Here is a 15,333-nt window from a genome sequence, read left to right on the forward strand (position 1 = left end):
GTATCTGTGGTGGCTGCTTATAGCCATATATGGCGACATTAATCAATGCGAAGCATTGCGCAATACAGTGTCTTCACTAGCGATGCAAAAAACATTCAGTACAGTAGCTTAAAAGTTATGCTCTGTAAAGTAATCCTTAAATAAGTGTTGTGTAGCCAGAAAATCAAAGCACATTGTGTTCACAGAATCCAAATGAATGGAAACAATCATTCATGTCTGTTTGAGGGGAAAAAAAGAAAGAGAAACTTGATCAAACACTCAGTTTTTTTTAAAGCACTATATGCAGAGAGCAGTACAGCACAATTTAAAATATGTTTTCTGCTGGTACATTTCCTCCAAGTCAAGCCTTTGTTCACAATACCATAACACTAAGACATTTTCATACAGATGGCCTCAGTGGCAAATATCCTGTCACTTCATGAGAAATTTACCACTCGCCCAACCTTGAGATTTCCAACATGCTCATATCAGTACTTGATGTATTGGAATACAAAGAGATTCAAAGCAAACTGATTGTTATTAAGAGTCGTGCGTGCATAAAACAAGCGACGCAGACACGAGATGGTTCACAGTCGTTTCACAATCTGAGTACTAAAGTGAGCTCTGTTACATATGTGTATGTACAAAGACAGTGAATGTGTGTGTCGGTGTTTGTTTCTGTGGCTTTTTTTCTACACGTTTGCCACTCAAAGTGTTAATAAATAACAGTGTATGCTATTCAAACAAACCTGTAAATCCACCCAGCTGTTAGCCTCACTTGCAGAAATTCCTCCTACTGTAAGCATCAGCTGACCAAACTGCATCAACAAGGCAGCATAGCACCTCAGCCAAGAGAAGTGGATTTTTAACCATTAAAGCCACAGGACTGGGAGGTTTGCTTGAATGGCACAACCATATTATTTATTTTTCTGCAGCAGGCGAAGCCACCACCTGATCCCAGGTTGGTTAAGCCAGTTTCTGGGCAGTCTCCGTCTCCTGCTGGGTGACCTTCTCCTCAGACATGATGGTCACCCATGGTGATACTGACCGAGTGATGGTCTGCTTGGCTATGTTGTAGTGGTTAATGAGTGTGAAGAGACGTCCACGGCCCCCAGGGCCCTGAGGGGGGTAGTTGCCATACAGCCCAGCTGGCATGCAGCGACCTTGCTGCTCCAGAAAGAGAGAATTAAACATACAGGGAGTTAACTCATTCAGTGCACACAATAGGTGACGACAACAGAATATAGATTGGAGCAAAAGAGCACAGAAAACAACGCAAGTTAAATCTTATCATTTAAACAATTATACAGTGCTGTGCAAAAGTCTGGAGGTACAATTTGTGTCTTAAATTTTGCTTTGGAAAATTGCTGCAGTGATTTATTCTAACATGTGCAAACATGCATGTATATAAGGGGGGAATGTATACAGTTGTAATTAGCTTGAAAGTCAAAATATTTGGTATGACCGCCTTTATTCTTCAAAACAGTCTCTTAGTCAAGCTTTCTTGTCATTTATTTAAGTAGTCTTCAAGAATAGTTCTCCAGACTTTTCTTTTGTTCCCTGACAAGATGACCCCCACAGTGCTTCAGTAATGTTGAGCTCTGGGCTCTTTGAAGGCCAATCCATGACTGATATTGTTTCCCTCTGTTCCTATACCCAGGTATGCTTTTACTGCATTAGCTTGTTTGGGATCAATGTCACCCTAGAAAGTTAAGCCATTGACACTCTTTTTCCAGATGGTATTGCATTGTTGATCAAAATGTGATGGAACTTTGGCAAGATGGCCAACATCACTGGAGGAATACAGCCATGAACCATGAACCTCCAACCTTATTTTACAGATGGCTACAGAAACTCACTGTGGTACCTCTCTCCTGGCCTCTGTACATTGAGCAATTTCAACCACAAGTTTCAAATTAGACTTTCAGACTAGTTCTTGTATAATCTGGCATACCTCTACCTGTTCACCTTCCCTGTAAAGGGCTTCTTGACAGCAACACTTCTACTGAGACCATTTCTGATTAGGCTTTACTGGACAGTAGAAAGGTCACCTGAGGGGCCAGATTCATCTCTCTAGTCCTGTGTCAGGTTTTTGCTGGATTTTTTCCCCGATTTCTTAAGGACACCATGTCACGATGTGCCAGGTGTTTGGGTAATAGCTCTATGGGAATCACCTTGTTGGTGCAAAAGTGCTGGAAGCAAAAGTATTGGAGGCAAAATCTAAAGAAATAAAGGGTGACTCAAGACTTTTTCCCAGCACTGTAGGTAGAGGGATTAAGGCTTTGTGGTGAGATAATAATCAATAACCTCAGACCCACAGCTTTTATTGTGAGAATATGTCATTTTTGCAGACCAGCAGTATGGGACGATAAAAGCCTTAGGTAAGGACTAATCTAAACTGCTCCTGGAACAGGAACACAACTGGAAACCAGTCAACAAAATTAATAACGAATTTTTTTATTAAAAGTAGCCATGTTAAACTATTGCGAATTGCTGACCATCATGGCTGTTTCAGCAAAGCTATGTAATGTGTTTTATTGCTTATTGACTGAACATTTTGTCTGTAATATGAAAAATGTACTGTTTGACCTCTCAAAAATTACATATTTTCACACAAACAGATTTATTGGGCAAATAAGGAAGTTCAGATAAGAGTTATTTTTTATTAAATCCATAATAAAAATACATTCTCTATTTATGTCAGCTTAAATTATATCAGTGAATGTAGTGTCAGCACTCATGATCAGTTAAATCCTCATTTAAATTAGACATTTAAAATAATGCAACAAAAATGCTTTACTGCATGAAGGGCAAAGGTTTATCCAGGTAAAGGTAAAAACAAAACAAAAAGAGAAAAGAACACAGCAACACGGTGAAATGTTTTTCTTACCGTGTAAACAAAGCTGTCAGGACAAGGCTGTTCATACTGGTAGACCTTGTAGACCACGAGGAACACTACGCACATCAGGAAAGCCAGAGCACAGATCACCAGCAAGGTCACCTAAAGGAGACGCACAGTGCCATCGTCAGCAGAAGACCTACGAGACAGCTCCGTTAAAGGACACCATAAATAGACTCCCTACATCTTGATGAAAGGAAGCGAGTGGGCAGACTGGAGCAACCTGTAATAGCTTCTTTGATATTAAAGGTTGAGCGAGAGTAAAAGGTTGCCATATTGAAGCAAAAGAAAAAAAAAGGTGTAGACAATTATGTGGAAGGTCATAAAGTAAAACGGGGACAGTAACATCCAGTCAGGTCTACAGAATAATCTGAATAAATTAACTCGACAAGAACACAGTTTGTGCGGCCACCTGTACAGTTCAGCTCCCACCTCTCAGGGGAGTTATGTAACACCTACTGGAGCTACTGGGCAGTGGGAGTGAGCGCGTCATTATTACCCAAGATGTAACCCCCCCCCCCCAGGTGTGCTTTATGCAGCAGAAATAATGAATATGCTAAGTTATTTGGAGGGAGGGAAAATTTCTATTTTAAAGCAATGTCAGTGAAATGGTTCTGTATCTGTGAAATTTCACAGTTGCAGCAGAGAAACAAGACTTCACACATTATGAACAATGTGCCACACATCCAACAACTCTTTTTTGCTTTTTTGTTTTTAGTTTTTTTGGCCCACTGTATTTGGCTCAGATTTGATAAGTTTCTTAACACTGTGCGTCGATATGAATGACAGTATTTGCTTTTTATCTGTTTGCTTGAATTGGACAGTTACACAGCAGAGCACACAGTGCAGCGTGCACAAAGCAGAGCAACAGGAGCTTATTACAGAGACTCTCTGTGATGAAAGGCCCGCCTGCAAGATTTCAAAGCACCGACGTGAGGATGTAGGCTGTGTTCTCTCAGGCAGTGATGTGCCTCGGTGGCTTTATGTTTGAGAATTAAAGCCCTACAAAGAGAGCCTGGCACTGCTCAGAGATATTTTTTCATCTGTTGATTATGAATGTAGAGGCACGATCGCTCAGTGTGGGCACAGGACATGCGGAGATGGATTTATAGGGAGAAAGGGCATCTTTTACGCATTCGTTTCTTTTAAAAGCAAAACACGCGTTTCAATCATTCTATAGGTGTGCACAGAAAAATCTATCTTCTAATCAAAGGAGCATTAAAAGGTGGGAGAGATGCTGCCATTTGGAGGCCATCACCATGGCAGCAGCTGAATTAATGAGAGTCTCAGGGCGGGGTTAAGTGAATCAGTGAGCATTATGTCTCTCTGTATAGCCGGCCAAGATTACAGGCAACAAGGGAGGACAGGGAGGCGAAAGAGGGCTGAATGAAGGAGCCAAAAGGTATGAGCTGTGCTGGGGAGGAAATATTATGATTGGAGGGGGGATGAAAAATGTCCTGAGCAGCAGGCAGACACATGTCTGCTCTCAGGGATGTGCATGTGTGGGAGTATACTGGGAAATGGATGATGCATGAAACACAGATTGTAGCAGCTCCGTTATTCTTACTTTGAGTCGCTCAGAAACGCCTTCAATGATGCTTATTGAGAACTCTGCGATTTTGGGAGATCGTAGCTTTCCCTTTTTGCTCTCACCATCATAATCTGCCTTTGTCTTCACCACCACCTGGCAGGAAAATAAAACACAGCCGCTTCATGAGAAGAAGAAAAAAAAACATGACTGGTAAAATCGGCATGTTTATTTGTAATGCAAGTGATACAGTTATAAGCAATATGACTGAAGTGATGTGTAATACTGGAGAGATGTGTAAGACTGGTTACCCGTCCCCCGTCCCCTAATTGGACTGATGGCAATACCACTAAACGCGCTGGTTCCCTCGGTTTGAATCACAAATGTCAATGGACATTTTGGTAAATCAAAAAGCATACCTTATCCGGTGGAGGGAACTGCAGCTGACTGGCATCTAATGGTGTTATAAGAGGGATGGTGTCAAACCCGTCTTCAGAAACCACCTTCCCGTTGGTTTTCTCGCTGAAATTATTGCCCAGTTTAACCATTTTCCCTGCACGGAAAAACGCCAACCTGAGGGGGTCAAAAAGCAAAAACAAAAAAAACAAGCACTCATTAAACCTAAAGGAAAAGCATTATCCATCGTCCTCTGCCCCACAAGATTGCATAAATATTCCAGGAATTGTGCATTATGTTTTTGCTTCTCTCACAACAATGCAATCCAATCAGTGTAATGTGCACAATGTGGGGCGTTTTGTGGGCCACGAGAAAACCCGTTGAGCACAAAAGCGCAGGAGAGGACAAGCAAAGCTCGGGCTGATGCATCACCGTGAATGGGGAAAATATACACAGAAATACGCGTTAATGCATCCAAGCACTTACCAGCTCAAGCGATACAGGGGGGTTGATCCGTGAGCCTCTCGCAGTGTAGTGGTTTTATTCCTGCAGTACTGCTTTGTGCCTTCTTGAGGTGTGACGCAGCCGATTTGCGGGGAGCTGGTGCACAATATGGCCAGCTGGGTTTGTGCGCCGCGTTACCTCCGAGCTGGATGCTGCTGCTGGTGTCTGGCTGCACTGCAAGTGATGTAACGTCCTCATTACATCCATCCATACACACACACACACACACACACACACACACACACACACACACACACACACACACACACACACACACACGCAGGAACCCACTCCGACCAGCGGCTGTAAACCCTCTGCTCTCCAACTACAGTAAGATTTACAGTTAGGATGAAATGTCACTTTGCCCAATCATAAGGCGATCCAGGTGAAAGAAAAGAGCGCTTGTTTATGGGCATCCACATTTAAGTTTGCTGTAGTGGTAGTATATGTACATAAGATATTTGAAAGGGAGGAACAAACTTAGATGCTACTTCATCCTTTTTATTATTCATTTATTGGTGATTAGTTGTTTGGATTTTAATATCAAAGGTTCTCAACATGAAGCTTACACACCGAAACGTGTGGATCAATGAGAAAAAGACACCTTATAGATACACCCTGTGTCTATTAACAAGCAACACGCGATCCACAATTACACGAACCTTGGTCATAATATTTTTTATTAGACTTGGTTTATTCTAGATCCTTATTATGGCGCCACCCTATAAAAATCCTGGACTGAAGCTAGCATGTTTCTTTATTGTATCCAGTAGCTTGTTGCCTGGCTACCGCGTGAGTAATGGGTTTAAGGACAGGATGACAATGAGCTCATCTGTTTTTGAGATTTGAAACACACACACACACACACACACACACACACACACACACACACACACACACACACACACACACACACACACACACACACACACTGCAAGCTATATGGCACTCTGCTGGTTCTTCCAGGTGATCACCACAGTTTCAGGGGCTCAGTGAGGTTTTGCTTCCTTATGGGTAAAAAAAAAAAAAAAAACCCTTAAACTGTGCTGGGTTTGATCTGGTTCTGGTATGCTGTGGGAGTCAGTGGCAGATTTAGAAAATTTTACATGGAGGTGCGAAGGAGGGCCAAGAGGTCTAGGCAGGGTGGCGCATACCTCTTCAGTGAACTATGTGAAAATCCCCTGTGTATAAATAAAGTCAACAAAATGTCCACAAAAACAACTTAAAGCTATGTATTGTATCATCATGCCACCCCTCTTGCCCCTGTCCCGATGTTGAGAACCAAAACAAAATACCAGAGGCCCAGAAGGATGCAATCAAACAGATGAGTTTATTGAACACACGCGTGGGAAGATGTACACTGCAAAACATCAGATCTAGATCTCCGCCCAAAAATACACTTCAGATTTCTTTTATAATGTCAGGGTTGGTTAACGCCCCTTCTCGCGTTTTACAAGAACGTAATTTGTATCTTAAAAACATAATTTGCATCTTTTACAGACAATGATCATTTTAAGAGATAAACGCAGACACCGAAGTTCCCCCTCTCTAGCATCTTCATCCAAATATGGCCCTGAAGATCCCCAGGGACTTGTCCTCCTCTTTGGCCCATCTTCTGTCACCTGTTACTAAGCAAACTCAAATGTAACAAGAAGCTGAATACATTCAGGCCTTCACTCAAGCCTGTTTCTAGATTATATGTATTATATGTGTTTTGTAGGGGTGTATGCAGTTTTAACCTTCTATAGCTCCAAGTCACTTGCACAATAGATCGTCCGGATATCGCGCCGAACGAGGCTTACAACCTCCAATTAACTGACTGAGCTCCAACCCTTTAATAAGCACAAAATGCAATGTGTATAAAATGGTCATAGCTGCACTTGTAATAAAAATGTTAATGTAATGCCAACAGTTTCACTAAATGTTTTAATGAAATGATGATTAATTTGATTAATGCAATGGTAATGACTTAATGCAAAGTTAATTAATGCAATGGTAATATGATGAGTATGAGTAACAGTAAAATATTTTCCTTATTCCACATCCCCCTGCATAACAGTTGTGAGGACTGAAATATACAAAGGTCTGTGTGACTCTCCATGGATATGACTCTCTGAAGCATCCATGACCCACTGTCAAATTACATGTGCTTTTTGTGAACATGCTCTCATTTGTAAAGAGGATTCTGGTGAATCCCACTCAAGCTACATATTGCTGGTCTGTGAGCAGAGATCCACGTCAGGCCCTCATGGAAACCTTATGGACTCTGACAGTTTGGTATGGCAGGATAGTATGTCCTATCCTGGAGAAGCTGGACTTCCGGTGCAACCTGAATGGGCTGCAGGTGCCATCTGATGCTACCAATAGTGACAAGAATACTAACAAAAAGCGATACTAGAGAAAATCCAGTCAGGAAGGATAAACAGAGAGCAGTGGTCTGTGGTCACCACCTGCAACACTTTTAATTTTTGGAGGTTGTCCTGCTGGCACTTTCATTTGCACAGTGTGAATACATGTCGGCAGCCGACATGTATTCACACTGGTTTCTGCTCCCTTACTGGACAGACTGTGAAAACACAAAACCACAGCTCGCTTTAAACAACATTTTTTTCTGTTCTGGCAAAGATGTAGCCTACTTCTGTCAGAGCTGCCCTCAGTGCCAAATGATATCCTTCGAAGTTCCTTCCAAAGCTCCACTCTCACCACTGCTCATTATTGGCATCCCATTTGAGCGCCTTGGAATGGACATTATTGGATCTGTGGAGAAGAGTAAGACAGGGAATCGCTGTATGCTTGTAATTACTGATTATGCAACCAAATATCCTGAGGTTTTCCCACTGAAATCCATCAAGGCAAAATCAATGGCTTGTACAGCTCTTCTCAAGAGCAGGGTTTCCATGGGAAACACTGACCGACCAGAGAACTAACTTTATGTCAGGCGTACAAGCTGCTGGGTATTAAAAGCCTGAGGACCACTTCATAAAACCCTCTGACTGATGGACTAATGGAGCAGTTTAATCAGACTCTAAAGCAGATGCTTCGAAAGGTGGTAGATGAGAATGGAAGGGCTTCCTTATCTTCTCTTTGCCTACAGGAAGTACCACAAGCCTCCACTGGTTTTCTCTCTGTTTGAACTCTTGTATGGTTATGAGTTTCAGGACCTCTAACCTTGTTAAGAAACATTTGGGAGGAAGACGAGGCAAAGTTGGAATCTGTTAACATTGTTTACTATGTTGTGCAGATGAGGGAGTGACTTCAGAAAATGAGTGTCCAGTCGAACACGACCAAAATCCTGCAGAAGCATAAGTTCTGGTATGACTGATCAGCCCGGCAGAGGTCCCTTAGTCCTGGACAAAAAGTGTTGGTGCGCCTCCTTACTGACAACAATAAGCTACTGGCTAAGTGGCAAGGACCCTTTAAGGTTCAGAAGAAATTGGGTTCCACTACTTACTGGATGTCTACACTCCAGCTCCAGCAGGGTTCTGCATATAAACCTTTTGAAGGAAGGAGTGCAGAGGAAGGGGAGCAATACTTACATTCTGCTGCTGTGGCAGACTGTGACCTTAGCCATCTGCCAGAGGATAAACAGCTTCAGGTGAAGGGTGAGTGGAACTCTGAAGTATATCAAGTGAATCCGGGCAGAACAGGTATTGCTGAATGACAACTCTGTCATTAAAGAGGGCGCCATGGGAAGGCGTCTGAGTTACAGGATTCCTGAATGTCTTTTGGCATCTCTAAAGAAGTAAGTTGACTTAAAGTTGTCCTTGGGGATCATCGAGCCTTCAAGGAGCGTTTCACTGCATGTTTCACTGCTCAGTGACAAAAATACTTGTGAGCCCCTGAAACAAGATCAAAGACAATGCATTTACCAGACCTCATACCACAGGATATACCCAGGGGAAGCTACACCAAGTGTGTATGATTCACCGCAGATATATAAACAGGGTGTATCTTTAAGACCAATTGTCTGTATGATCAATTCAGTCACCTATAACATCTAAAAGTTCTCTCTTCAACCTCAACTCGCTGGTAGGCAGCTCTAAACACCACATCCAGAACACCTTGGATTTTGTTGATAGGGTGAAAGATGTCATTATGGAGGCTGATGAAATAATGGTCTCGTACGATGTTACATCTCTCTTCACTTGTGTTTCAGTGGAGGTAGTTCATAAGAGATTACAGGATGACCCCAACCTCAGCAACAGGACAACTCTCAGCACCAACCAAGTGTGTTTGATGTTGGAATTGTGTCTTCATTTCATACAATTCACATACAAGGGTCAGTACTACAGGCAGTAACATGGGTTTGCTATGGGTTGTATGCTATACTTTTAAATAATTCACCTATTATTGGTCATTGATCAATAGTCACTGATCAATGTTCATGACAATTTGCATATTAATGATCCAGAAACTGACCTTACAGGCCATTGTTCAACAGTGGTGCTAGTTTCAGTCATTATGCAAATGTACTTTTAATAAAGTTGGGAAAACCCGCAGTCAGCTGAGACTGAAGAAATCAATTTTGAAAACATCAAAACATTTCAATTTTTTTAAGATTTTGTTTTTTGTTTATTAAGCCCTGGGCATGCAAGTGCACAGTGCAGTGCAGCTGTGTTGTTCAAGTTTTTAATGCCTCAGCAGAGAAGTCGTTTTTGCCTTTCCAGGAAGGTTCTCCGCAGAGATTACCAGCACGGTTGAAAACTCAGCAGGCTTGTATGGATGCTGATTTCCTTTAAAAGCTCTGACTGGCAGAAACGCAAAGTAGCACATAATGAAATGACATAATAAACTCCATCATATATGAATGAGGCAAGCGTTTATTTACTGATTTACAACTGTAAAGGGTCTGCTGTAGTTTTTGCTGACAGCGCCACTTTGTTGCAGATGCCTTCTCGCGAATGAACACTAGAGGGAGACACCAGCTCACTGATTTCTTAAGCAATCACTGCGCTAAAGAAATCAATGAAATTAGGTCAATAAATAAACAAGTTTTCTTTTTTTATTCACACTTTTTTATCTTCATGTGATTTTCTGAGTGAGATAAAAAAAAAAAAAACAATAACGGACTAGCAAATGAGTTTCTACTTTTTCCAAAAATAACAAAAACTTAGTTCTAAGCACCGGATTATATAAGAAACTACTTATTGTAGTCTAAATTTACAAGAAATAAGAAGCAACTGTGTTATATATTTTGGGTCTGTACTTTAATCATAAAGAGATCAGTTAAGTGTTATCATAATCTAGCTAAGAATATGAACTTTTAAAATAAGTTAAAGTTATCACAGAGTGGTTTAAAAGCAGTGTTTCCGCTCGGCTGTAGTGTACTGTAAAGTGTGACTCAGCCTCATATAGCACTGCTACGGCTGTGTCTTTAAAACCCTGCTCTTGGCTCCTTGCCCAGAAAGTTTATTTCCCATTTCCCATCCAGCCACATGGACTGATCACCACCACGCAGAGCGAACAAGAATTTCCACTCTGAGAGCGGCAACTCCAGCAGCTGTCCTGAACACAGGACTTTAATCTTTGACCAGGGATTTCTACATCCACGGCTCGGTGAAGGACTTAAACCTCGCAGCAGATCTGCCACAGCTTGTCAGTCAACAGAGATTTGAGGTATTATTTAAAAACTGAGAGCTTTTGAACTGTTCTTTTTCTCCTGCCAGTCAGGTGCACCGTTATTCATGTAAGTAAGTGGTCTGTATAGTTTACATGCTTGCTTTTGTTAACAGTGTGTTTTCTGGTACTGATCAGCTACTTTTTGGACAGTGTGTCAGATGACTCTTTGAATGTGTCGTGTCTGTTTCGTTCTGCTGCCATGTGAGCACTATTGTCTTTTTCTTTTCTTTTTTTTTGCATGAATACAAAGCCTCTTTTCACAAATCTATAATTCCCCTCTCCTGTTGACCCGGCGGTTTTATAGTTTGTGGGGCTGTAAAGTAGCTCTGCTCATTAGTGCTTCTCCTGTGAAGGCTGTAACTGGCAGGTTGGTGAAAGCTTGCACACATGACATTTAGTCGCCTTAGAGGAGGAATTAGGCACAAAGATTTAAAGGCAAACAATGTTGGCAAGGACAATTAGGTTAAGATTGACTGTTTTGTTTGTTCAAACTGTCACAGCCAGCAGTAAACAGGACGCTTGCCTTCACACACTCACACATTTACGCACAGACAGTGATGCTCTGATTGACTGAGCAGACTAAGGCACAGACACACCACCGTAAGAGATGACGTGATAAGCCAAGTGAGACTCTTTTAGAGACAGACTGGTTTGTTATTGCCGGTGTCTTGCACAGGGGCTACATCATGTGCTGCTGAAGTTTCTGGAGAATTTTCTGGGAAGATGAGGTCACAGGGAGACACACCCAGAGGGGCCTTTTCCAAGCAGGAAAGGCCACGGGTGGAAGACATTCATCAGTGGCTTTGAGTGAGTCACTTGCCATGAGAAAGCTGCAGTGCTGTTGGAATTTCCTTTCAGTGTGGAGCACAGAGGTTTTAACCTGGATATTTAAACTGAGCTGGATGGCGTCACATACACAGACAGTTCTTATTCAAATACACAGTTAGAGGCTGTATGCTTTAGTTCTACACAAGTTCCTGCTCTGTTAAGATGTTTGAGTTTCAAAGAGTGCAGATATAAAAAGGAGTAAAACAGTAAGAGCTGGCTCCAGCTGCTGGAATGTGGCTGGAATGAGGTTTATTTCCTCTTGGCTGAAAAGATCAAGATGGATGACCTGTGGATATTTAACCCCCCACATCCCCACCTCTGCTCTCCTCATGTGATTTTTTTATGTTTACATATACCAAGTGGAATTTCTTTTTGAGTCACAGTCAGGTTTAAAAATAGTAATATGTTGCGTCTTCAGCTTTGCTCTGATGTTAAGAGGCCCAGAGGCTGAGATTTTATGTAAACGGATATGGCCGAGAGGGCCGACAGAGGCGGAAGCAGAAGTGGGGGTTGTTGAGTCACTGCAGTACTGTTCCTCCGACGTGTCACTTCTGGTCTCATGCCTCTCAATAGGCTCACATGCACAGACGGAGACTGAGATAACACAGTGTTAGATTGGGGCAGACGGTCATGGTGTGGCCAAAGGGAAAAAGAAAGTAAGCTGTTGCAAATTTTCATCATTGTAGAAACACACACAGACATACTATAATGACAAGAGGACTCCCTGCTGTATGTAAAGGCTTCATTTTGTGGCTGTGACCCTGCTCCCTCTGCTCACTGCTGCTTCTGTTGTATATTACATACAGTACAGCGGCTTTACTTTGGCACACAGCCGCTAGAATCCAATTTTAACTGTGTTTTCTTACTGCTCCCTGCTATGTAATACACCACACAGACTTCAACTTATTTTCTAAATAATGAAACCCTGCTGACACGTTACTCACTGAACTGTATTTCTGACATATATTTACCGTAATTCATGTTGCTGTCACCCGTGCTTGCATTACGGTCCTTAACTATTATGGAAATCCACAGAAATGATTTACGTCCTCCGACTGATGATGGAGGGAGGAGTTTTTCTCTCATTAAACCCTGTGGTCATTCCAACAAACACTAAACTACACAGATTCTGGTTTCATACCAGTCTGTCACATGAGGTCACTCAAAGACAGATGATTATAATTTTATGTCTGCGGCATTTTTTTTTCACTTGGGTGTGAGAGATTATAATTCTGCAGATTTTCTCCCTCTCTCTTTTTTGTTAACCCTGAACAGTCCACAGAGTTTTCTCAACAACTTAGAGATATCAGGCCACATGTTCATCTTAATTTTGCTGATGTATGAAAATTAAATGTTATTGAGGCATTATTAAGTAAATTTCACAGCTGAGTTTATTCAGTGATTGGATTTATAGTTTAATAATTACCTTCCATTAAAATAACTGTTTCATGTACTAAATGTAATTTATACCATTTCATTTCATCCAATTTTGTTAATCCTAGTTAAATAGCATATTAGAAACTTACTGGGTTATTTCAAACCCAGCTTTTATAGTCTTTTATTCTTGTTTACACTTAAAAATTATTTAACAAAATATATTTTGCTTTCTTCATTTTAAATATCCATATACTACATCAAATAGAAAATTACTGCAGGAAATACTCATCTAAACGATCAAGATTGGAGGTACGATACACCCAAATACCTGACACACCCTTCATAGTGCCCTCTGTCAGGCATATGGGAGTCCTTTTATTTTTTATCAGATACTAGTTGAATGAATGTCTGTTTTTTGCAAGTCTGTGTCGCCCAGTATATTCCATGTGATGCAATGTGTGGTATGAAAACTGGCTGACCTTTTCATGCTCCTTGGCTCTTGACAGAATTTACAGCTCAAAGCATGATCGGGCGCAAAACAAGGCATCTTTGTGCGAGGCAGATATCAGTTTAATAATGTTCCAGTTGTTTCAAAACTACGGCTGTGGTTCCCCCATTTATGGCTTGTTTAACCAGCTAGCTAGGATCACAATATTTAAGGTATCTTCCTTGGGCCACACCACATTTTCCTTGATGAAACTTTCCACCCTCTAAATACTAACTCCATGTTTGCAGATTACTGTCACATAACTAAGATACTTTTCCAGCTCCAGGGACTTGAGGAGACTTGTTTCCACTTGCTTGTGATGGTGCGGCCCAATAAAGAGCTATTGCGTCAGGATTAATCGCAAATCAGCCACAACTAATATACGACAGACAGTTGAGGTAAATTTAAAAATTGATCATTTCCTCGCAATGCAATCCCCAGATAGGTAACCTTGGGTGCTGGTCTTCATATTGACATATATTAATTTATTAACACATCCAGTCAAGTAAAATATGCCTCACACAGTAACCTGCAGCACTCAAAGGATCCACGCTGAATGTTTTGACGCCAGACTACATTACGGGTCAGTGCCATTTTAGCAGCATTAACTCACACAGTGCATAGTTTCTGATAGTCATTTGACATTGAGCATTATGGATTTTTTTACTCTTCAGAATGATTTTCACTGGCACTGATTGTCTTGTAGAGATGGGAAAATGCACTTCATCAAAACACCCAAGACATTTTCACAGCACCAATCAAAGCAGCTGTTTGTTTCCAATTGTACTAAGATTCGTTCCACACAAACTGCATAAAAACTTGCGAAAAGAAAATAGAAATAGAAAAGCCTGCACTTCAAAGAACAGTGGCTCTGTGTTCTTCTGAATACTCTTTCAGCATCGGGAACTGGTCAAGCCAGATCTCTCAAAAGCCCTGAGCCACATCCCACTTTATCTCATGACTAACAATATCTTTTTATGCCTTAGACTTTATACACAAAACAACTGAGCAACACAAGACACAAGCGGATCCCTCCCAATTTTATTAGAGTAGTTTCACAAATTGAACGTTTACTCTCGGTGAGCGCAGTTAAACTGAGGGAGGAGACTTGCGAAAGTAGCTGAGCAGAGGAGGGAGGACCTACCTGTCAAGAAAGAAATCTGACAGCAGTGCACCGATGAGGACGATGACTGCTAGCTGAGGGAAATAAATACAGTGGTGGAAGGTGTCTGTTCATCTGTTGAAGAGTGGAAAGCTCAAAATGGGTGGCACTCAAAGTCAGAGGAAGAACAGCAGGAGATCCAGCTCAAGGAGTTACACCAACACTGTCACGTGAGTCCAGCCTCTCAGCTGTTTGATAATTTTACGGCACTTTGAGCTGATACAGAATGAAGATTTCCACCTCTCCTACATGACTAACTCATGCAGTTACAACAGCATCAGCAAAGACACTTTAAACATTCTAATGGCTTTTCATGGGCTGTACTATACAAACTAAAATACAGACCTTGTGCTAGATTTCCCTTCTCTTTGCGCTCGGTGTGAGACTGACTTGCGCACACATGCAAATATTCACACACCCTAAAATGAACCCGTAGATAAGGTTGCATAGAGATGGGACTGTTAAATGTTTGCTCACTGTAGTTCCAAGTATGTGGATGTGGTTGTCCCTCTGCTTTTAGCAAACATAGAAGTGACAATAAAAGACGCAATGCC

The 15,333-nt window shown here is 41.6% G+C and overlaps 2 protein-coding genes across 3 annotated transcripts in view; one reads left to right on the top strand and one right to left on the bottom strand.

Annotated features, from left to right (window-relative positions):
• Positions 1 to 672: 672 nt before the first annotated feature.
• Positions 673 to 5,493, bottom strand: LOC120731798 (neuronal vesicle trafficking-associated protein 1-like). The gene is made up of 5 exons (XM_040029048.1): positions 5,289 to 5,493; positions 4,826 to 4,979; positions 4,446 to 4,562; positions 2,870 to 2,980; positions 673 to 1,146 (listed from the first exon to the last, which is right to left on the bottom strand). The coding sequence occupies exons 2-5, from the start codon at positions 4,952 to 4,954 to the stop codon at positions 946 to 948; spliced, it is 558 nt and encodes a 185-aa protein (XP_039884982.1). The 5' UTR covers positions 4,955 to 4,979; positions 5,289 to 5,493; the 3' UTR covers positions 673 to 945.
• Positions 5,494 to 10,750: 5,257 nt separating this feature from the next.
• Positions 10,751 to 15,333, top strand: part of tacc1 (transforming, acidic coiled-coil containing protein 1) — a 30,932-nt gene continuing 26,349 nt past the window's right edge. The window contains exon 1 of one of the 2 annotated variants that reach the window (XM_040029054.1): positions 10,751 to 10,922. Coding sequence is in view for 1 of the 2 variants with exons in the window: in XM_040029053.1 (XP_039884987.1) it covers positions 14,879 to 14,949 (71 nt within the window). In the remaining variant the exon portion in view is untranslated. Of the gene's footprint in view, positions 10,923 to 13,364; positions 14,950 to 15,333 lie in introns of those variants that run through there. The other variant, XM_040029053.1, reaches the window with a different exon arrangement.

The sequence above is a fragment of the Simochromis diagramma genome, unplaced genomic scaffold (genome assembly GCF_900408965.1).
Source record: "Simochromis diagramma unplaced genomic scaffold, fSimDia1.1 OVJJ01000483.1, whole genome shotgun sequence".
Taxonomy (NCBI): domain Eukaryota; kingdom Metazoa; phylum Chordata; class Actinopteri; order Cichliformes; family Cichlidae; genus Simochromis; species Simochromis diagramma.

Excerpts from the sequence above, each read along its gene's own strand:
- LOC120731798 (XM_040029048.1), bottom strand. The coding sequence starts at position 4,954 with ATGGTTAAACTGGGCAATAATTTCAGCGAGAAAACCAACGGGAAGGTG. Across the intron at positions 4,563-4,825 it reads AGTTCCCTCCACCGGATAAG|GTGGTGGTGAAGACAAAGGC; the intron begins GTATGCTTTTTG and ends TTTTCCTGCCAG. Across the intron at positions 1,147-2,869 it reads CTGACAGCTTTGTTTACACG|CAAGGTCGCTGCATGCCAGC; the intron begins GTAAGAAAAACA and ends TTTCTGGAGCAG.